The following is a 24824-nucleotide window of genomic DNA, read 5'->3' as shown; positions in this document are numbered from 1 at the left end:
TTGTGGTACATGATGCTGTGTCTGATGACATGAGTTTCAAATATCAAAGTTTCAAGTGACAAACACAGAATGTTTTTAAATATAAAAACGTTTGAATAAAAAGTTTAATTGGAAAGGGGACACTGATTAGTTTGACCAATAAGAACATCAGAAATGCCACCCTTTCCAATTTACTTAACAAAGTTATATATTCCAAGTCACAAGTGATTTTTTGTTTAGTTTTGAAGTTTAACCCATTTATGCATAGTGGACTCTCCCATCCTTCTAAATTGGATCAATTTATTTCCAAAATTAGGGATGTCTAATATATGTATTTCTATATTTAGAATATTTATTACGGAAATTCCTTTAAGCAAACAGCGAAGACCCTGATGAGACGCCGCATCATGCGGCGTCTCATCTGGGTCTACGCTGTTTGCCAATGCCTTTTTTCTGGACGCTAGGCATAAATGTGATAAAGACTATTAAAAGTAAACATTAACCATGTATTTATTTTCTGCTGATACATAGATATATAAAATTCCATTAACGAGTTATTTAGAATGTTGCATTTGGTGTTGCAATTTAAGACATTAGAACGACACACATGGGTCCAGAGGCGTTTGATTCAGTTTTTCTCCTTCTCGTTTATATGTTTGAAGAATTACATGCATAAAAATGTATATACAATCAGGAAGGTAATGCATTAAATGTGCTTGCTTCTGGATGTTTGAGTGCTGAATCGCAGTTAATTAATCTTGTATTTTTCTTTCTTGCTTTTTCTTCTTATAAAACTGTTGGTGTAGATGCCGAAGAAAATGTTGTGTATATTATCTTCGGTATACTAGTATATAGTATACCGTAATTCGATTCGCACAATTGGGACAAAAAACGGCTAGCGCAATTATGTCGCACTCGATACGACGGTCAAATGCACAGCACACGCCAACATGAACAACTAGTTCTGCTTGAATGATTTTAGCTTTTTTGAGTACCGGTACATGCGCACATCTCAAAGCGACCGGAGTGTCAGTAGCTGGGAGTTGGATTATTGCAACTACCGGTACATTCAACTAGATCTACTAAATTTATTAAACATCAAAACATAATTATATGGATCAATACAAAATTCGTCGCACACATTTCACACAGATACGGTTAATAGACACATATACTGTTAATTAAAATTAAAAGACAAAGATATACCACTACTTTTAGTAATTTATATTGGAAAGTCATATGCAGAATGTGTTACGACGCCGACATCCCCTCGTACGTAGAATAATTACTGGTGAGTAACCCTTTGAGATCTAAACGCTTGAAACGAGAAAACAAGCGACTAAAATTGACAGCACGAAACAGATTATTTTATGAAATCCCGAAAAGCGAAAAAAAAGATGAGGAACTGTCAACACACAGGTACTTGAAAAAAAAGTTGGTCCTTATATTTTATATATATATATATATATATATATATATATATATATATATATATATATATATATATATATATATATATATATATAATGAGTTATCATCCGGAAACCATTTTACTGCTTTGGGTCACCTTGACCTTGACCTTTGACCTAGTGCTCTGAAAATCAATAGGGGTCATCTGCGAGTCAGGATCAATGTTTCTATGAAGTTTCATGATCCAAGGCATAAGCGCTCATGTTATTCAATTGACCGGAACCATTTTTTAAATCAATTTTCGTATCAAGGAAACAAATGTTCTGAGCAAATTTCATGAAAATTGGGCCAAAAATGTGACTTCTACTGTGTTTACATGTTTTCACTATATACATATAGAGAAAATGCCCCGCCCACTGGCGGCCATGTTTTTTCACCGATCCCTTTTTTGGGTCATCATGATCTTGACCTTTAACCTAGTGACCTGAAAATCAATAGGGGTCATCTACGAGTTATGATCAATGTACCTATGAAGTTTCATGATCCTAGGCCTAAGTGTTCTTGAGTTATCATCCAGAAACCATTTAACTATTTCGGGTCATCGTGACCTTGACCTTTGACCTAGTGACCTGAAAATCAATAGGGTTATCTGCGAGTCATGATCAATGTATCGATGAAGTTTCATGATCCTAGGCATAAGCGTTCTTGAGTTATCATCCGGAAACTATTTTACTGCTTTGGGTCATCGTTACCTTGACCTTTGACCTAGTAACCTGAAAATCACTAGGGGTCATCTGTGAGTCATGATTAATGTATCTATGAAGTTTCATGATCCTAGGCATAAGTGTATTTGAGTTATCATCTGGAAACCATTTTACTATTTCAGGTCATCGTGACCTTGACCTTTGACCTAGTGACCTGAAGATCAATAGGGGTCATCTGGAAATCATGATCAATGTACCTATGAAGTTTCATGATCCTTGGCATAAGCGCTCTTGAGTTATCATCCGGAAACCATCTGGTGGAAGGACGGACCGACATGAGCAAAACAATATACCCCCTCTTCTTCGAAAGGGGGGGGGGGGGCATAATGAGAAAACTGCCCCCCTCCCAGCAGCCATGTTATTCAACTGACCGGAACCATTTTTTAACTCAACTCTCATATCAAGGAAACAAATGTTCTGAGCAAATGTCATGAAAATTGGGCCAAAAATGTGACTTCTACTGTGTTCACATGTTTTCACTATATACATATAGAGAAAAATGCCCCGCCCACTGGCAACCATGTTTTTTCACCGATCCCGACCATTTTCAAACTCGTCCGAGATATCAATAAAACCAATGTTTTGACCAACTTTCATGATTGGGCAAAAATTGTGACTTCTAGAGTGTTTACAAGGTTTCTCTATAGCCAAATAGGGAAAACTGCCACTATATACATATAGAGAAAAATGCCCCGCCCACTGGCGGCCATGTTTTTTTACCGATCTCGACCATTTTCTAACTCGTCCGAGACATCAATTGAACCAATGTTTTGACCAATTTTCATGATGATTGGGCAAAAATTGTGACTTCTAGCGTGTTTACAAGGTTTCTCTATAGCCAAATAAGGAAAACTGCCCCGCCCACTGGCGGCCATGTTTTTCAAGGGATCGAAACCACTTTTGAACTCAACCAAGATATCATTAAGACAAACATTTTGACAAAGTTACATGAAGATTGCGCATGAAATGTGACTTCTACAGTGTTTACAAGGTTTTTCTTTTTTTAGACCTAGTGACCTAGTTTTTGACCCGGCACAACCCAGTTTCGAACTCGGCCGAGATTTCATTGGGACAAAGCTTCTGACCAAGTTTCATGAAGATCGGACAAGGAATGTGGCCTCTAGAGTGTTTACGAGCAAATGTTAACGGACGGAAATACGACGGACAAAGACCGGTCACAAAAGCTCACCTGAGCAATCAGGTGAGCTAAAAAAATATTTTTCTTTTTTTTGAAAGATCATCTATTAAATTACCACACACCCACATTATACCCCCCTCTCCATGATGGCTTACGTTATACTGTCAAGCACTTGAATAGTCGAGCGCGCTGTCCTCTGACAGCTCTTGTTTTTTGTTCCCCTTAAGCTTTAATTTTTTTCAAACTCAGCGTGAATAAGATTTCTCAGGTAGACTGGTTACAAAACAGCAAAGCTTATATTGGTAAAGTAATGGGTAGTGTTAATTTAGATTGTTCTAAACCAATCATGATGTTATTGTATTTAAAAAAAACTTTGAAATGTCTCTTTGCCCAATGATATGCATTACCAAAATGCTATGAGCCAAATTGACTTTCACTAGCCCTGGACTAAGGGGCTAGTGCATTGGATGAAGGCTGTGTGTATATGTAGGGAAGTGGGTTGTGTGAAATTTTGAAAACATGATACACTAAAACTGTGTGTTACAACAAGCCTACTACACAAATACTATGAAACATGTGAAATGTATACATGGACACATTGATCCACTTGTAGTTTTTAATATCCTTTGAAACAACTGCTCAGGCGTAAACAATAGCCCAGTAAGTTAAATTGGAAATCTGAGCAATCAATTTAATCAACATTTGGCAACGTTCCAACTGTAGATTTTGTGTGGTCTCCATGAATGCAAATTAAACTTTTGTCAGTTTGTTTGTTCAATGCAACTGTCAGAGGTTATTTATTTACATACAATCTTTGTGTTTTTAGAAAGCAATATTTGAATTCCAATGATATTCATCCTGGTAATGTATACTCATGGTACACATTGTTGCAATCCAATTTGACTTGAAGCTGTGTACCTTTTTAATTTACATATTTAAGCTGTCTCATTGTAAAATAGAAATTTGTTTGAGTTTTGTTTGGCAATTTGTTTGTATAATTTGTAGCATTAACTGTAGCATTAATGCTATTAATAAACAAAATACAAACATATCATTTGGTGTGATATAAGTTGTGTAGAGTGAATAAATGTATTATATTTTATTTGTTTTAACTACCTCTTAAGTTGTTTATTACCTTATTTTAATTTTAAAAAACACTATACATTTGTTTCATAGACATTTTCAGTTGTATGTTTCCCTTTTTGTAAATAATAAATAATACTTTTATTTCCTTACATCTTCATTTATGTGCATGATCTATTCTTATAATATATGCCAATAAACTGCCCTCTTTTTACATATAAATGTGTGTGGTGATTCTTCATCAGTTCCATACATTTGAGCATGGCTCTAAGAAAACAAGGTCAATACATGTGGGTAGTTTTGTCCCACATTAGCCAGTGCATTCTACACAGGCAAATCAGGGACAAAACGTTTTGCTTAGACTGGTTTTTCGTTTTAAGAAAAGACGTCCTTTAAAAGAAAAATTCCATGAAAGAGGAAATAGGGAGTTCCAGATTACAATAAGCAGACTGCTCATACTAATGTGAGACGACACTTAACTCACATACATGTACATTAAGCTCATCTCATGGGGTTGATTAGGCACAAAATATGTAAAAACAATGTTTATGGGTTGGTAGCATGTACATTAAACATTAAGACTCTATTTATATGACTTTATTGCAGTAAGAACCTTATTATGATGTTATTTTTGTATTAAGATCATACACATCAATGTACAATCAATTGTGCATAACTTTTCATGGATAATATTCACATATTAAAAAAGCAAAATTGAAAACAAAATTTGCACCTACATATTATTGGTTTTATTCATGACAACGAAATGTTGAACAGTGCCATCAAATGTTGAATTTCAGCACCTGATGAAACGGATCTCTGCAGCCAAGATAGCCATTACACATGTAAACTAAAGCATCAAACATTAAAAAAATACTCATTAGAAACAGTTGAAAATTTACAGAATTCTTGGGAAAGTGGTTTTGAAATTATCTGCTTTTTCATTTGGCAAGATCGAAAAGTTTTTACTATCATGGGTCCTTAAATTCAATTCAGAGGCAACAGCTCAATACATGATATATTTTTTATTTCCTTAAGCCAAAATATCATTAACAAAATAAAAATTCCTTTATCAGCAAAAAAAAAGCCCATCCCAAACCAGGTCCTAAAATGTGAGTCACAAATATTTACAATCATCTCTTCTTATACACGCATGGCTTCAGTTGAATGCTTCCACTGTCCTTGACCTTGAAGTCACCAGTTTTTCTGAAGGTCATCAACACGAACATTTTATTTCCTGAATCCTGTGACAAACATTTAAAGCCCATCTTCTCTACCTGCAGCACAAACTGGCCGATGTTTGCAAACCGGCTGGTTACCTCGGCAATGTACATTGTGCCTCTGAAATAGCAGAGTATACATGGTAGGGTTAGAACACCTGGACATGACAAATAAACATATGCTTAACAATGTACAATAACAAGAGGCTGTGTACTGATCTTATGCTGGGAAGGCCCTTGGCATCATGTGTTTTTCAGCCGCAAAAATGGGTCTATGGTACAAAGGTTATATGCCACATCTTTACTTGATAAATTTGTGAATTACGTATATTTTAAATTTTAACTCTGAATCACAGATGCAATGGTTAACAAAACATTCATGAACATTGATTAAAAAAAAATTTGGTTGTGCATGCCAGTTTTTTATTTTTATCCAAAGCTAGTCAAAATGTCACATACCCTGTTTTGAGCACCCTGTTTGCTTCCCCAAGGTAAGTAGAAAGATTGGTTCCCATCAAAGACAGACAAAATACGCCAATGTCAACACTGGCTGGGCCTAATGGAATCTGTAAGACAAGGATGTTCAATTGCCAACGTGAATGTATACAAAAATGCTCATTATGAAACAAAACTTTAACAACCTCTTAACGTTAAAATGGCATAAACAAATTATTTGTTATCAATTATACTGGTTATCCAGTTGTTGGTCAACCTTATTTTTTTGTCCTTGAATAGTCACAGGAAAAACAAAAGACCCAAAGGCCCTAAGGTGCTCACCTGGGACCCTAACAAACTGAACTGTTTTGAGCAGATAGTGTTAAAAATAAAACACCTGACAGTCCAATTTTTAAACAATGCACAAGCGTTTATGAACTCACATATGTGTACTGTATAATCATTTATATTTGTCAACTAAATGACCATTAACAAGTGTTTGGAACAATTTCCAATTAATCTTATTCATTTACAATCATAGCCACACTGATATTTTTTTATCGGCACCAATTAGAGAAGGTGCATATTTTTTATATAAAGAATGTAAGCTGCGTTTTATGAGGTTTATGATTGCATTTAAAACTATAGAGTAATTTAAAAGAATACTGGTATTTGAAAATTATGTGTAAATGAATTAAACAAATTTAAATTTATCCAATAAAAACTAGATACTAGTAAATATAGTAAATACGGTTTTGATCACAAGGTGTCATCTTTTAATTGCATTTATTGTCTTTGACATGCCGCGTGTTGGCTGTTTAAAATACAACATCCCTGAAAAACACACAGTGAGTCATGAAGGGTGCTAACAATAAGCGCTAATCATTAGTTTTCTACCTGAACTAACTTTAAGGTATCGATGCAGCTAAACTGCGTTCCCGTTTCACAAGAAATGTCAAGTGTCAGGAAATTGCAAAATATACTCCCCTTTGTGTAGTTTCTCGATTTATCCAGATTGCGAAACAAACGAAGAATGTGTGCATAAATTACATTGGATTTTATTGTCTTTAATGATCATGTTTATTCAGTCATAAAAAATATTAAAAAGGGATAATTTTTTGTTTGGATCTTAAATTCATAGAACTTTAAACCCACAAAATCAACAAATTTAATATCCCACAAATAACAATGGTTTTACAGTATTTTAAAAACCTTTCTTTTTTTATATTCTACCAAAATTTAATAATCATGCAATTCATTTGTTTAATTGACTGGAATCATTTCACATTCGGCGGAGAAATCCATCCAACAAATGCTCACACAACAGTTTCATGGCATAAATGTGGCCTAAAAGGTGTACACACCAAGATTTGTGTTTGATTGGACCTAGTGACCTAGTTTATGACCCCACACAACTCCCCCTAAAACTCTATTGAGGTACTATTATGAAACATGTTCTGAGCAAGTTTCACTAATATTAGGCAAAAAAGTGGCATCTAGAATGTTAAGAATTTGACATAAAAACCTCGATTTGGATTCCAGTTTCAAACCCAGTTTCAAACTCAGTGGAATATGGGATAAATGTACTGACTGAACTTTATACAGATTGGGTAATAACTGTAGCCTCTGGAGTATTCACAAGCTTTTCTTTGATTGAACTTGAAACTTATCTATCACCCCACATGACCTAATTTCACAACAATTTGGCAATAAATGTGACGTCTAGAGTGTTAACAAGCATTTTCTCTAATTTGATCTTGTTACCTAGTTTTTTACCCCTAGTGACCCAGTTGTTAATACAACAGAGACAATTTTGGTAGACATAGTATGACAAGTTAAATGATAATTTGGAAATAAATGTGGCCTCTAGAGAGTTCACAAGTTTTATTTCTTTAACAAGACTATTGCCAAGCAATAAAAGTCCCCTACCGGCTCCACCATTATCAGAAATTCCACCATTGTCAGAATATTTTTTTATTTGTTGCCATAGCAACCATAATTTTTGATGTATGAACAAAATGAAATGACGTGCATTATGTCCATATTGCCATCTATCCATGTTCCAAGTTTCATGAAAAAATATTAAGAACTTTTAAAGTTATCGCAGGATCCAGAAAACCACCATTTTCAGCAGTATTTCTAGTCTATTTGTTGCCATAGCAACCAGAATTTTTGACATAGGAACAAAATAAAATGACGTGCATTATGTCCATATTGCCACCTATCCATGTTCCAAGTTTCATGAAAAAATATTAAGAACTTTTAAAGTTATCGCAGGATCCAGAAAACCACCATTTTCAGCAGTATTTCTAGTCTATTTGTTGCAATAGCAACCAGAATTTTTGACGTAGGAACAAAATGAAATAACGTGCCTAATGTCCATATTGCCATCTATCCATGTTTCAAGTTTCATGAAAAAATATTAAGAACTTTTAAAGTTATCGCAGGATCCAGAAAAGTGTGACGGACAGACAGACTGACAGACGGAGTGCAAACCATAAGTCCCCTCCGGTGAAACCGTTAGGGGACTAATAATATATAGGGACCTAATGTTTGATCCCTTATGACCATTTGTTGTACTCTGTTGAGTTTTCAAGGGAACAAATGTTCTGACAATGTTTCATGAAGCTTGAAGATAGAGCGAAATAGCCGGTATGTGACCTCTTAAGTGGTCACAAGCTTTTACAGTACTTTATTTTGATCAAGTGACTCCAATGTTGACCCCCATGCAATACAGTTTTAAGTATAGCAGAGATTTCATTGTGAGAAATTTCTTCCCAATTATCATAAAGATTGGGCAATAAATGTTGCCTGTAGAGTGTTTAAAAGCTTTTTTATTTGACCTGATGACCTAGTTTTTAATCTCACTTAACACATCTTTGAAATCTGCAGAGACATCATTGGGATACATGTTCTGAGCAAGATTCATGAAGATGAAGATTTGGCAATAAATGTGGCCTCTACATTGTTTATGGGGCAAATGTTGACAAAGGACAACAGACAAAAGGGGATCAAGAAAGCTCACCATGAGCATGTTGTGCTCAGATGAGCTAAAAACAGGTCCAGCAAATTATTCACTGGATAATGATTCTTTTGTTACAGTATTTCTTTCATGGTAGACTGTTCAAAATCAAACACCTATTATAACTATCACATGAATATACTGCTTCTTTACTTTACAAAACACCCAATAACAAGGGCTGTTTGTAAAACATGCATGCCCCCCATATGGGCTGTCAGTTGTAGTGGCAGCCATTGTGTGAATACGTTTTTTGTCACTGTGACCTTGACTTTTGACCTAGTGACCTGAAAATCAATTGGGGTCATCTGCCAGTCATGATCAATGTACCTATGAAGCTTCATGATCCTAGGCGTAAGCATTCTTGAGTTATCATCCAGAAACCATTTTACTATTTTGAGTCACTGTGGCCTTGACTTTTGACCTAGTGACCTGAAATTCAATAGGGGTCATCTGCAAGTCATTATCAATGAACCTATGAAGTTTCATGATCATAAGCATAAGCATTCTTGAGTTATCATCTGGAAACCATTTTACTATTTTGAGTCACTGTGACCTTGACCTTTGACCTAGTGACCTGAAAATCAATAGGGGTCATCTGCCAGTCATGATCAATGTACCTATGAAGTTTCATGATGCTAGGCTTAAGCGTTTTTGAGTTATCCGGAAACCATCTGGTGGATGGACCGACCGACCGACATGTGCAAAACAATATACCCCCTCTTCTTCGAAGGGGGGCATAATAATCATCTACCTTGGCTATGTCACAGACTGTCACATGATTGTTAAGGGCAACAAGGTCAAACGAGTGCACTTTATTTGCAACATTCTGTGCTATCTTGGCATCTCCACATCCAAAGTCTGCAACTACCAGATGTTTAGGCCTGAAAGAAATTAAATTGAAATACACATGAACTTATTTCACAACACATGGTGGACTTGAAATATCTATCTTCAAAATGAGCTCCCCAGTACTAAGAAGAGGCTTGGAAAAGATCCAAGTGTGTAAAAAATATTAGGGTTACTTTGTTCTAACCTGACTGTTGAAAAGGTAAGTACACATCTAACACCATATAAAATATTACAAAAGCTGTGTTTGTGAAACACAATGCCCCCTTCTGCGCCGCTTTGAAGCCATATACTTGATCTTTGACCTTGAAGGATGACCTTGATCTTTCATCACTCAAAATGTGCAGCTCTATGAGATACACATGCATGCCAAATATCAAGTTACTATCTTCAATATTGCAAAAGTTATGACCAAGGTTAAAGTTTTGGGACAGACACACATACAATGACAGACAGACATGTCAAAAACAATATACCCTGATCATTCGATCCAGGGGCATAAAATCTACCTGCTGCACAGTTCAGCCTCACTCTGGGAGACCTGCACTCAATGCAGGTGTGTAAAGTACCACCCCAGATTAGCCTTTTGCAGTCTGCACAGGTAAATCAAGGAAGACTTCGCCATTATGGAATTTTTCATTAAAAGGAAGTCTCTTCTAAAGGGAAATCCAGTCTAACTGGAAAGAAACGTCCTTACGACCCTAATAAGCCTGTGCAGACATAATTGGAATGCAGCACAAATAAACGTTGTATTTTGAATTTTATTTTCATTCCATCCCAGGGGTCTAGCTAGGTTCAAAATTTAGGGAGAAGTCACTTCTCCCAAATGCAAAATAGGCAGAAGTGGCAACTTTTTGGGGAGAAATGGTAGTAAGGGGTCTAGCTTGGCTCAAAAGTTAGGGAGATGTCACTTCTGTACAGTTGCATCATAGATCTTAATTTTACATTTATTTTGCGGCAAATTAAAGGAGAAGTGGTTTCCATTCAGCTTTCAATCAACTCTTTACTTGTCTTATACCCCTCATTAAACCATGCCAATTATGATTAATCAGAAACAACTCTCATTTCACACTTTGGGAGACCACATTTACAAATACAAACACACACACTTAAGTGTTAATGTTTTGTTATTGATATTTGAATGAGTTTAAGTAATATATTTAACACTTAACATGCTACTTATGTGATAACTGATAATCTATTTCAATAATAGAGGCTGAAATGGGTTAAGGATTTCAAAAGGCTGCATTTCATTTGTTATAAGAGATGTCAAGTGTATAAAACCTACATTTTTATGTCCCCCACTATAGTAGTGGGGGACATATTGTTTTTGCCCTGTCTGTCTGTTGGTCTGTTTGCGCCAACTTTAACATTTTGCAATAACTTTTGCTATATTGAAGATAGGAACTTGATATTTGGCTTGCATATGTATCTCATGAAGCTGCACATTTTGAGTGGTGAAAGGTCAAGGTCATCTTTCAAGGTCAAATATATGTGGCCAAAATCGCTCATTTTATGAATACTTTTGCAATATTGAAGATAGCAACTTGATATTTGGCATGCATGTGTATATCATGGAGCTGCACATTTTGAGTGGTGAAAGGTCAATGTCAAGGTCATCCTTCAAGGTCAGCGGTCAAATATATGTGGTCCAAATCGCTTATTTTATAAATACTTTTGCAATATTGAAGATAGCAACTTGATATTTGGCATGCATGTGCATCTCATGGAGCTGCACATTTTGAGTGGTGAAAGGTCAAGGTCATCCTTCAAGGTCAGAGGTCAAATATATGTCGCCCAAATCGCTTATTTTATGAATTCTTTTGCAATATTGAAGATAGTAACTTGATATTTGGCATGCATGTGTATCTCATGGAGCTGCACATTTTGAGTGGTGAAAGGTCAAGGTCATCCTTCACAAGGTCAAGGTCATCCTTCAAGGTCAAACATCATATAAGGGGACATTGTGTTTCACAAACGCATCTTGTTCTTATTTGTAATTGATTGTAAATTATGCTGGTACTTTTTATGATTTTTTTCCTGTACAGGTGTATCAAATAAAACTTCAAACCAGTAATATTCATAATCTTCTGAATTCCTTGTAAATTGTAAGAAAATCAACATTAAATCAAATTTATGTTGTGCTACAATTTCTTAAATTAAAATTTCATTTAAAATCTCATTTTAAAGCACAGATTCCAAATCTAACCTGTAAATGAGCCCCATAATTATTGCCAGTGCTAGGTTACCTCTTCCCATTTGATCATTTCTTTGTATTGTTTTAATGGGCCATTTAACTTTGCTGAAGTATAGTTATTGATAGCCAGCACAAGGCAATTAATCAAGGCATCACCTATGTACAATTTGAAGAACCCTAATAGCTCCCAACTGTTCATTTGAATATTCAACTTTGCATGACCTGTAAATGGGGCAACTTCTGGCTGAGAATTCTCCTGTGTCCAATTCTCCACATCAAATTGATTTTAATGGTCAATGTGTGGCACAAACAAATAATTAAAAGGTGGAGAAGTTATGTTGCCTTCATGAAATTAATTAGTTACTTAAATATTCAAATATTCCCTTGGCGAGCAAATCGCCCACTTCGCCCACTGGCGAGACCCCTGCATCCTTCTATGGTTTACCTCCACCTAAAGTTCTTGTTCCAAAGCATAACCAATGATGGGCCTTACTAATTTTACTTTGCCCCGCAGTAACATGTTAAAAGCACAATGAATCAAACTTGGGTCCCTTAAGAGGTCCAAAGTGATGAGTCATAGAAACAAGCAGTTCGACCAAGCAAGCCCAAATTCTTGCTTTATTGCTTGAGACCAATAAATATTATAATCTCACCTAAATGAAACTTGGATCTGAGCAAGCCAAATTGAAATTCTCCAATGCGAGGTTGTGGGCTTGTGTTAATATATCCAAATACAATAGGTATTTAGGGTCGCATACTTTGCTTTAATTATTCCAATGATGATATCTACAGGATTTGTAGGCCATTTCTCAACCTGGTTCTGGAAGCCAGCGTGGTAGACATGGAAAGCATCTTTATCCTGCTTGAACAGATTGTATGCATCGTGACCGGTGCTTGAATACAGCTGTTCATTCAAATAGCGAAACCTTGCTGCATTGAGCCGGTCCCTACTTTTCTCAAGCAATGATTTACTACTTGACTTGTCAATGATGGGTTCTGCATCCAACACTTGTTCGTTGGCATTATTGATAGATTGTTTATCTTTGTCTTTCTTAACATCTGTTTTCAGTTCACATTTACTTGAAGCTAACAAAGCTCCAAGTTTGGCTGCATCAAATTTACTTTTTGCTGTCTCATTTGCTAAATGTTTTGGTTTGATCCCACTGACTTCATCTTTAGACTTTTGTTTACTCTGTTTCGACATTGTACCGTTACCAATGTCACTGCTCAATGCTACTTCCTTTTCTTTGACTACGCTTGGCTCATTTTCATTAGTGTTGGAAGATACGAGATCAGGGGTGATTTTTTGGCCCTTTAGATCCTCTTCTTTGGAATAATCTTTAAATTTGTTTTTCTTACACTTCCTTTTCTTTTTCTTACCAGTATTTGCACTGGTTTTATCAGTATTTGATTGTATAGTTTTAGACTTCTTGTCATTACTCACAGCACATCCATCGTCCATTTTTCTTTTCTTTGCACTTGTATTATTAGGATTAACTTTTTCATCCTGATAACTGAGTTGAACACTATTACTGGGAGAATTAGTTTGATACTGTTGGCTTTCATTTGTTTTATTCATATGATTACTTTTTATTGCATTATTTGAATGTTTTTTTACAATTACAGAATTCTTGTCAACACTTAAATCTGAAGATTCTTCAACATGTTTCTTTTTCTTTTTCTTCTTTGACTTCTTTGAGCTATTTTCTGAGCCAGCTCTGTCTTCCAGCTTAGCCTTTGAAGCAATCATATTTTGTAAATTTGATGGTTCTACCAATTCTTCATGATGATTTGTTTCCTTGGCCTCAACAGCAACCTTCCTTTTCTTCGTCTTTTTCTGAAATTATTAGAAGAATATGCAAACGCATCATTATGCAGCACTGAAAGACAAACAAATACATGTATCATCAAAACTGAACAATTTGATCCGCTTATTAATCAATATTTTTCATACAGATAATTTGCAGAAAATATATCAGTATATATAAAGCTTTATTTCCTCCATTTTCTGGAGATGTACAAATACTTATGATACAAGCATATGTTGAACAAGGTACCAGTACTGAGTAGCATCCATATATGGAAAAGTAAGAAACACATTGAAGTCAGTAATTTTACAGTCAAGTTAATTGTCTTTAAAAGTGCATTTAAGAACGAACATTTGTTTGGTCATAATGTTTGTATGCAATGTGCTCTATGCCCTATTAACTCAAAACGTAAGGATTCAATGCAGTTTTTTGTTACCATTTTGGAAATGCCGCCAGTTCCCTTTGGATTGGGAAAATCGCTTTTTTTGCTTACAAATACTTTAAAATTGAGAATAAAAGTGATTTCAATATTACATATACTAAGGTTCATATTAATTTTCATTAAAAATAAGGTTTATAAGTTTAAATATAAGACACATTACTTTTGTTGCATTAACAAAAATAAAATAAAATAAACAAGATGCGTTTGTGAAACACAATGTCCCCCTATATGACGTTTGACCTTGTAGGATAACCTTGATCTTGACCCTTCACCACTCAAAATGTGCAGCTCCATGAGATACACATTCATTTCAAATATAAAATTGCTAGCTTGAATATTGCAGAAGTGACATTACATGAGCAATTTTGACCCAGATATTTGACCTTGAAGGATGACCTTAACCTTTCACCACTATAAAATGTGCAGCTCCATGAGATACACATGCATGCCAAATATCAATTTGCTATCTTCAATATTGCAAAAGTATTAATAAAATTAGCGATTTGGGCCACATATATTTGACCTCTGACCTTGAAGGATGACCTTGACCTTGACTTTTCACCACTCAAAAAGTGCTGCTCCATGAGATACACATGCATGCCAAATATCAAGTTGCTATCTTCAATATTGCAAAAGTACTCATAAAATGAGCGATTTTGGCCACATATATTTGACATCTGACCTTGAAGGATGACCTTGACCTTGACCTTTCACCACTCAAATTGTGCAGCTCCATGAGATACACATGCATGACAAATATCAAGTTGCTATCTTGAATATTGAAATACTGCAAAAGTATACATTAAATGAGCGATTTTGACCCATATATTTGACCTTTGACCTTGAAGGATGACCTTGACCTTTCACCACTCAAAATGTGCAGCTCCATGAGATACATATGCATGCCAAATATCAAGTTCCTATCTTCAATATTGCAAAAGTTATTGCAAATGTTAAAGTTGGCGCAAACCAACCAACAGACCAACAGACAGGGCAAAAACAATATGTCCCCCACTACTATAGTGGGGGACAAAAACTGGTGGTGGTGGTGGTGGTGGTGGTGGTGGGTGGGTGGGTTGGTGGTTGGGTGGGTTTTGGGTGGTGGTGGTGGTGGTGGGTGGTGGTGGTGGGTGGTGGTGGTGGTTGGTGGTGGTGGTTGGTGGTGGTGGACCATTTTACTGTGTTCAGTTTTTCTTCGAAAGGGGGCATAACTAGGTAGAGATAATGCAACCTTAATTTCATTTTTGCCCGATGTTTATTGATACAATGCAGGTTTTTTTTTGGCCCGATTTTATAGCCGAAATTCGGCTATGTTCTCAATCCCAAAAAGTATACTTTTTTCCCAAAATGTGGCAAAAACTTCCCAATTTCCAAAAAAAAAAAAAAAAATTTTTTTTTTTTTTTTTTTGAAAGAAGTCTAATGCGTATTTTATCTCAATTTCAATTCAATTACATCTAACAAAGTATAATATGATTTTGTTCTTTTAATTTGAATGATTATAAAGAGTTATATCAAATTTGGTATTTCCCTAATCAGTGGACTTTTCATGTGGAAAAAAAGGCTAATGAATTTATTTTCCCAATTCATGAAAATGCCGATAAAATTCCCAATTCCAAAGCCATGGGCTATCTTCCCAAAAAGTGGGAAAAAAACCCTGCAATGCATTACAAAAATGCAGTTAGCCTTACATTTGGTAAAATTTAATTAAATTACAAGGGAGGCAAATGCTGTAACAAAAAGAACATGCATAAACGGTAGTTGTTTCCCTTGTTTGAACCATGCTTAATCCTTAAAATGCCTATTTCCAGTAACGGTGACCTTCACCTGTGACCTTGACCTTTGACCAAGTGACCTCAAAATCAATAGGGGTCATCTGCGAGTCATGATCAATGTTCCTATGAAGTTTCATGATCCTAGGCCTAAGCGTGTTTGAGTTATCATCCGGAAACCATCTGGTGGACGGACCGACAGACCGACCGACAGACCGACCGACATGAGCAAAGCAATATACCCCCTCTTCTTCGAAGGAGGGCATAATAAACATATATGATCTATACTTAAATTTCTTTTAAAACAAGCATGAATTATGATTATTAACAAACAAAATGATGAAACATTTTCAATACATGAAAAAAAACACGAAAAACTTTGTATGTGGCTGATGGATTACATTCAATAAATGAATAATTGTATCTACATTATAATTACAGTAAACACCTTACCGGACCAAAATTGTATGGCGCCCAACGTGGGGCCCGTGGCGTTACCTGGGTATACTCCTACGGAGCCCAATGGTTAATTATATATCACCCCGAATCTCTGTTTTCGAGGACAAAAACATATTCAAGTGGGGGTGTATGTCACTGTCTGAACTTGGTTACGTTAGGGGAAAAGTTTAGTGGCGGCCTGATTAGCTCAGTCTGGAGAGCACTCGCTCTGTTAGCAAGGTCGGGTTTGAGTACCGGACTGGCCGCACAATTTTCTCACTCTGTGACAGAATTTAGTTTTATTAATATTTACCTTCTTGGAAGTACCAAACAGGTTATTGACCAACTGTGTTGCCTCCCCTGTGACATCCCAGTCTCCACACTCGAAGTCCATAGCGAAGATCCAAAGCCTGGAAACTCCTGGAAGCAAGCACAAAATGTATGCTCATGGGTAGTAATGCTACTGCTAGCTAAAGAACTATGCTACTACATACTAAAGCATTGTTCAAGCCAGGACTTAAACGTGCAGGATGCTTAATTTTTCCAGGGACCTATACAAACCTGTTTGTACATTGTATAGGTCCCTGATTTTTCTTATAGGTCACTTGTGTGAGGCAATTCTTTATTTAATATAGACTGACTTATTTATATGGGGCGAGTTGTTTTTGGGTGAATCGTTAAAATGGGAGAAAATTATAAATTCTTTTTGACATGTCATTTAATCGCTGTCTTGTTAATACAGAGCTTTTGAGAGATAAGATGCTTATAGGATATAAGACAAGTGCTTTTCTGCGAATTTAATTCATGAAAGCCTAGTTGCGACAGACTTAAACAGAGGCCGACCCGTATCCCCACACCACATGTTTGACCCAGGGGCGCCCCAGGGTTGGTAATGGGGCCATGCATAGTTGAGATTGACCGTATTGTCATAAGAAAAGTTCAGTATCAATTAGAAGTGAATTGGTATAGAAATGAAGAAATTATAGTAAAAGGCAATTTTGGATGGGCGTGGCCCATGTGGGCGGGGTGCCCCAGGGTTGGTAATGGGGCCATACATAGTTGAGATTGACCGTATTGTCATAAGAGAGGTTCAGTATCAATTTGAAATAAATCGGTGTAGAAATTAAGAAATTATAGTAAAAGGCAATTTTGGATGGGCGTGGCCTATGTCGGCAGGGCACCCCAGGGTTGGTAATGGGGCCATGCATAGTTGAGAATGACTGTATAGTCATTAAATAGGTTCCGTATCAATTTGAAGTGAATCGGTGTAGAGATGAAGAAATTATAGTAAAAAGCAATTTTGGGTGGGCATGGCCTATGTAGGCGAGGCGCCCCAGGGTTGGTAATGGGGCCATGCATAGTTGAGATAAACCGTATTGTCATAAGAGAGGTTCAGTATCAATTTGAAGTGAATCGGTGTAGAAATGAAAAAATTATTGTAAAACTGCAATTTGGGGTGGGTGTGGCCTATGTGGGCGGGGCGCCCCAGGGTTGGTAATGGGGCCATGCATAGTTGAGATTGACCGAATTGTCATAAGAGAGGTTCTGTATCAATTTGAAGACAATCGGTGTAGAAATGAAGAAATTATAGTAAAAAAAACTAAAAAAATGAGTGAAAATCTCTGACCCGGCCCCGCCCCAACCCCCATAACTTTTGACCCAGGTGTCAGATCAAAATTCCAAATAGTGCAGGCAGTGTTTTTTTTCATTCAAAATTGGGTCCGGTAACCAGACCCATTCCCAATGGAAAAAAGTATATAGTTTTCCCAAATGGGAGCTAAAAATTCCCAATGGAAGGTTTCCCCCCCCCCCCCCAAAAAAATTTTTTTTTTTTTTTTAGAACTCAATATTTTGTTCATCTCCCATCCTTATAAGATCAACCTTAGTAAATATAATACTGGACACACTTTCCCAATTCAAAGGGACCCGGCCCCATTCCCAAAATGGTGAAAAAAAACACTGGCAGGGTTGCACATATGCTGGTCCTCGGATGTTTCGCCCCCAAGACGTTTCCGCCCTGGTCGTTTCGCACCTGGTCGTTTCGCACCCATATTAGGTGCGAAACGACCAGGGACTAGGTGTTGAGTAGTTTAATTGGTGACCATTATATAATCATCAAAGAAAGTACCCTGAATCAATAATGTAAGTATATTAGTGGAACACTAGGTGTTGAGTAGTTTAATTGGTGACCATTATATTCAATAATGTAAGTATATCACGCATTAATCCGACAAAGGGTAGGTGATAAAAGCAATTAGCCACCAAAAGTATATATATTAATGTAAAATGAATGCAGTCAAAAAGTCAGACCAGTGCATAGATCTAGTGTTGGACCTATAAAAACAGGATTTTTTAATAGTGATTTTTTTTTTATAACATTCAACATTTGCTCGAATAAAGTGTAACATTATAGTCTTGAAACTGTGATAGTTTAATAGTTGTGAACGGGAGTAGTGTGCAACATGGATTTTCCATGCATAAGATGCAGGACTGAAGTACGTCCTCGGCAACACGCGGTCCAATGTGATTCATGCTCGGGTTGGCAGCATCGAACGTGCAAAACAGGTGAGTCAGTTGAATAATAGTTAGTTACTCATACAAAATCAAAGATATTTTTTTAATTGACTTGATAATCACAATCCAATCAATTTGATATGAGTATCTTTTATAAGCGGATTATATAGATATATATATATATATATATATGAGGCAATTGACCGTAAATTTAAATAGCATGAGTCTTAAATTAACAATGTATTTCATTCCCTCATTATGTAATTGTGATAAAACAGGTGTTAGTTATGGTAGCTATAGCGCTTACCATTTGTAGAAAACGAAATGTGAAAACATTTGGAGATCTGTATTAAAAGAATAACAGTGCTGCTATATATTGTAATGTAAATAATTACGACTCATTCAGTTTATAAATGTGCTTTGCTGTAATTTATTATTATGTGCTATGTATACTCAAATAAACTATGTGTTCTGTTCTATTATATTCCAAAAAATATTCATGTAGTGCAATTTCATATTTAATACAATACAATGTATGGAAATAAAGCATTTGGTTTCTTGTATGCGTGATATTCTATTAGTATTACTATTTATTAAATTCAATTAAAAATGACTTTTTAAATGGAATTAATAATAAGAAAGTGATGACATGTGTAAATAAGTAGTAGTGTTGCTTATTTTATGAAAATAGCAGCGATAGTATATTTATTATCTCTGTTATATAATGTACTTGTGTATAGTAAGAAATTCTAGTCATAAGTTGATGGTATATTGAATATATTTTGTGTATAGAATCTATTATATAGGATTAAAGATGATAAATTCTCTTTAACGCTCAACTATAGTTGTTTAGGTTTTAATGTAATAAGTGGTTTATTACATAAATGTTTCTTATTATTTTACCATCTTAATTAGCTGTTTTATTAAAATACAGAAAGCCACTGTTAACCAGTTCACTTAGGTCGTCGCTCTTTTACATCATTTTTCACTATGCGCATTAGTACCCAGTTTTACAAACACCAGTGTTGTATCAACTTCAGTATTTTATAACAGGTGTTTAACATAAGGTTAACAGGGGCATTATGGTTTTTTATGATGTATGTCTATGAAACATGTATTTGTAAAAGCAATAGTTTTAAGTGTAATATTACACACTTAAATGTCTTTTACAAATCTGTAAGATTGGCCATGCATGTTTGTAAATTGTGTTATTTTATGTATTATTATATTGTACATGTCATTGACGATACAATAAACCTTGAAACTCTCTGTTAAAGTCGTAAGACATAATTAAACATCTTAATTGCGATAAGTTCCATTGATTAACTTGACAGCTTACGCACAAAGTGGTGCTTAGGCAACAATCAATTACTGACACCCGCCTTCGATTGTCAATAAATAAACAAATCAGTTTTCTTTTAAAGTGCTCCCTAAATGGATATTTGATTAACAGTATGAACAGGTGTTATAAACATGCCATTCAATGCAGACAGCTTATCTTAACATTGCCACTAATCCGATGTTGTTGCGTAATGTTATTTTAACTATCAGATAAAGATCGTCGTGTATTCGCTTCACAGTAAAAATGATTTTAAAAAATGTCGTTTTTTTAGGTTTATTATTTTTATTTATTTATAATGAAATGATAAATCAACTTGTTCATCAATGTACTTGATTTACTAATAAAACGATATACATTTACTTATTATAAAAAAGTTATTATATAATCCATCAATATATTTTATGTAATTAATTAAATAACAATAATTGTTTTGTATGTAGTTGACAAAAAGACAGTAATTCATCAGTACTTAATCAATATAATTATATCTTAAATTGTAAGACGAGAAAATTGAAGAATTATTTACTTATACAAACATTAAATTACATGGCAGTAGTTTTGTATGTATTTTTTCGTATTAATTTATAATAGTGAAAAGTCTATGTAGAGCTCTATTTTCGCGTTCTGCTAGTGTTTGGGTTGTTATACCTAAGTATTTAAAGGATGTCACTATTTCTAATAATTCTCCGTAAAGGTAGAAGTTGTAATTTGTATGGCGATTACTTTTTTCTTAGATCGAGACCTTTGTTTTAGATGTATTTATTTTAAGAGACGCTATGCAGTAATTAAACAATAATTCCTTCGTTTCGCAGGTATTTCTCTTGAGGAATACAAAGCCGCTGTGACGTCAGGAGGCGAGCTTGACTTCGTCTGCAGTCCTTGTTCTAAAAAGAACAGACACATAGATCAGAGACCGATATTGATGTCGATGACTTTGCTGCAAATTGGGAAATGGGATTCGGCTCGGGTGATGGACCTCGGGTTGAAGCCTGCGTATATGCAGCGGTCCTCTGCCTTCAATCTTATTCGCCAGCTGTTGTGCCTGCCATTTTTACCAGCCCAACACATTCGCCCAACGTTTCTGAAGTTTGCAGAGCACGAAAGATCACATCCGGATCGCGAAAAGAGGAACCGACTGATGGACTACATCTCTCGCCAGTGGCTTGATCACCCGATCTTTGATGTTGCCAGTTGGTCCGTGTTAGGGTACCAGATCCGAACGAATAACGACGTTGAAGGTAAGATTTCTTTTTTTTTCCTTCTGTTTTTAATTTAATGATCGTGTACGAATGCTTCTATTTAATACTACTTCAACTGTCTATTTCTTTTCGCCAAATATTAATATTCTACGTAACTTATATATACAGTGAACAAACAATAACATACATTACATTTTCATAGATATTTGTCAGTTTTAATAGTTCCTTATATACATTTCAGGATATCACCATCGTCTGAACTCGAGAGCTGGTCACCGCGGTCTGTCATTTTACAGATTAGTACCTGTGCTGCTCAGTGAGTGCCAGCATGCACAGCGGCACGCAACCCTGATAGCATCCGGCAGCAATGACGGCACAAATAGAGGCCGTCAGTACAGACACCTCCCAAAAAGTCAAGGATTTATTTGAAAAATACTCTGCGGGTGAACTGACGACCACTCACTACCTGCGTGCTTGCGGAAAACTGTACGGACCGCCAGATATGGAGTGATGTACGCTGAAAACTACTGAAATATCGAATGTGTTCAAATAGACCCTACGGACATTTCTTCGTGTTGTCATGTTTATGTACTTCATAAACTATATAAATAAAGAATGCTTTTATTGTCGTTTTATGTAACTAAACTACTAAAAATGTTAATTAAGTGACACAAGTTGCATTAAAATGTCAGAAAAAAACATGAAATATATATTAAAACATGTAATTATAACATAAATAATACTTGAAAAATATGCATTTTTAATTCATATTGTCACATTAATTCAGATGCTGTTTAAAGTCTTGTTTTCTTTTCAAGGCAGACACAGGAGCAAGAAATTAATCATTAATGTTACTTAAAAACATATAACATTAAAATTTTAAGTTAGCTGTAGAGTAATACAAGCCTATTTTTTTAAGAAATACTTATGAAGCTTTATTGTGTTAATATGAAATTTTATCTTCATGTAGAGAACAAAATTATATCTCTCAGTGACTAACACAATAAAATTGGTCATAGTGACCGCTCATTGTGTTTCGAAGTTACATGATTACATGTTCTTATACTGAACTCACTTGCATGACTTTAATGGATGTAATCTAATTTCATTGTGAAGAATTGCCCATCTCCTTTTCTAAATCGTTTTATGTAACTAAACTACTGAATTATCGTGTTCATCGTGATGTTTTACGCCACTGTTATTCTACGTTATTTTATGCCAGATAAATAAACAAATAGACTCTACGGACTTTTCTTTGTGTTGCTTATACGCTGTTGTGTTTATGTAGTTCATAACATATGTAAATAAAGAATGCTTTCATTGTCGTTTTATGTAACTAAACTACTGAAATATCGTATGTGTTCATCACGTTGTTTTACACTGTTATTCTACGTTATTGTATGTCAAATGAATAAATAGGTCAGAAAAAATATCTTTTTAGTTTTCTGTTACTACTCTAGAGGCTAGACTATAAGTTTAGTCATTGACGTGATAAATATCCTCTTATTAAAATTATATAATGGTCATCAATTAAACTACTCAACAAATATTGTTCCGCTAGTATGGGGGCGAAACGACCAGGTGCGAAACGACCAGGGCGGAAACATCTTGGGGGCGAAATAACTAGGGTGCGAAAAGACTTGGGCGCGAAACGTCTGTAAATCCATATGCTCATAGCTACCATGTGTGTATGTTTCAAGGTTCTAGTGCGTATAGTGTAGGAAATAGTGGCCAGGACGGACGGACGGACAAACGGCGGAGATAACCACAATATCCCCATGCTTTTCAAAAAGCGTGGGGATAATTAACCACACTACACGTGTAGGATAATGTGAGAGGTACATAATGTATGCTGGCACCTTATAAATTTACGTTTTAATATGTCGTTGTTACACACATAGTTTCTATATTAATATGCACATATAGTTGTTTCATCAAATGCGCGATTAAGCTCATTAAGACGTACACAGAATTAATACCGATCCGCTTGCAATCCAGCTTAACTGACTTGATAATTTTCAAGCACAGAGATCGAGTATGGGCGCCGCAGCGGTAACGCTGTATTAGATACAAGTGCATTGTGGGAACAGAAACTCTTCAGACAAATTTCTTGTAAATATTTGTGTGTGAAATGTATGACTAATTTCTCGTTATCTACCTATTTTTACGTGGAGATATTAGTTTAAAAAGCATAAGTTTGCTTCATAATATTGGTTGTGGTTAGAAGTTGATCAAAAATAGGTCGATAAATGAAATTTTAGTGAAGTTTTTTCATAGAGGCTCCCCAAGGGGATTTGTTTTCATTTTTGACACTTGACAGCTCCAGAATGGATGATATCTTTACAAAAGTGAGAGAAGGCAATGCTATGCATGTTCGTGTTTGGCTTGATAACACTGAAAATGATCTCAACCAAGGGTAAGCATAGGCCATCGTCACTCATAACCATTTGAGTATAATCTGTATTATTATATATATAAAGTCTTTATGATTTTTGTTTGAAGTTCATTAAAATTCTAAAATAAAAGTGTGACTTTAAAATTTATGTCTGGGACGTCCAAAATTCAGGCTTGGAAGTCAGGACTTCCAACTTTTAAAAGCTAACGGAAGCGCTGTTTGAACAGCTTCCAAGCAGGTGGTTCACCTTGGCACAATTGCTTGTGCATCTTTTCGTGAAAAGAATATGTACCATGCACACAAGCCCTGTCCTGAATTTCGAGGGGGAGGGGACATTTCTCAGCCCTTAACATTGAATTTTTTCATGCAGACAAGTTAGCCCCTTTTAGGGGCGGATCCAGGATTTCTGGTTAGGGGGATCGGGATATTGAAAGATTTGCTGGTGGGTGCAGGGCAGAGCCCTTCTAGGTGGTCCAGGGGGGTGAAGCCCCACCAGAAGCTCCACGTTTCAGTTATTTTGAAGGCTTTAACAACCACTTCTCGAGCATATGTCACGCCTTATGTACTTTCATCAAAGTACCTTCTTATAATGCCAAAAAAAGTGCATAGTTTATACGTAATATGGATGGATATAGCCGGAAGAAATGCTGAATGGCGTAATCCAGCCATTCATTCATGCGTGCTGCGCTAAAACTATTGACAGGGCGGCACTTCATGATAACAAGGGATAATGGTGATTTCTTCAGATAAGTGGGAGTATAAAAAAGAGAATATAAAATGGCAAGTTTTACTTTCTTCCCACAGCTTTGGGATAAAAGCTTG

The 24824-nt window shown here is 35.7% G+C and overlaps 2 protein-coding genes across 4 annotated transcripts in view; one reads left to right on the top strand and one right to left on the bottom strand.

Annotated features, from left to right (window-relative positions):
* Positions 1–4956: 4956 nt before the first annotated feature.
* Positions 4957–23675, bottom strand: LOC127876089 (ribosomal RNA-processing protein 8-like). The gene is made up of 6 exons (XM_052421005.1): positions 23587–23675; positions 16866–16972; positions 12853–13931; positions 9803–9932; positions 6054–6160; positions 4957–5715 (listed from the first exon to the last, which is right to left on the bottom strand). The coding sequence occupies exons 2-6, from the start codon at positions 16944–16946 to the stop codon at positions 5508–5510; spliced, it is 1605 nt and encodes a 534-aa protein (XP_052276965.1). The 5' UTR covers positions 16947–16972; positions 23587–23675; the 3' UTR covers positions 4957–5507.
* The window catches only part of LOC127876100 (integrin-linked protein kinase-like), a 31129-nt gene continuing 29728 nt past the window's right edge, over positions 23424–24824 (top strand). For 2 of the 3 annotated variants that reach the window (XR_008047648.1, XM_052421021.1), the window contains exon 1: positions 23662–24023. Coding sequence is in view for 1 of the 3 variants with exons in the window: in XM_052421021.1 (XP_052276981.1) it covers positions 23935–24023 (89 nt within the window). In the remaining 2 variants the exon portion in view is untranslated. Of the gene's footprint in view, positions 23446–23661; positions 24024–24824 lie in introns of those variants that run through there. The other variant, XM_052421022.1, reaches the window with a different exon arrangement.

Source organism: Dreissena polymorpha, chromosome 4 (assembly GCF_020536995.1).
Source record: "Dreissena polymorpha isolate Duluth1 chromosome 4, UMN_Dpol_1.0, whole genome shotgun sequence".
Lineage (NCBI taxonomy): Eukaryota > Metazoa > Mollusca > Bivalvia > Myida > Dreissenidae > Dreissena > Dreissena polymorpha.
The sequence above is the reverse complement of the archived record's forward strand: the minus strand, read 5'-3'. Positions and strand labels throughout refer to the sequence as shown.

Bases quoted from the DNA above. Each gene is read 5' to 3' on its own strand.
- LOC127876089 (XM_052421005.1), bottom strand. From the start codon at position 16,946: ATGGACTTCGAGTGTGGAGACTGGGATGTCACAGGGGAGGCAACACAG. The intron at 13,932-16,865 runs GTAAATATTAAT...TAATAATTTCAG, and splicing joins TGTTTGGTACTTCCAAGAAG to AAAAAGACGAAGAAAAGGAA. The intron at 6,161-9,802 runs GTAGATGATTAT...CTTGTCTTACAG, and splicing joins CAGTCTGTGACATAGCCAAG to ATTCCATTAGGCCCAGCCAG.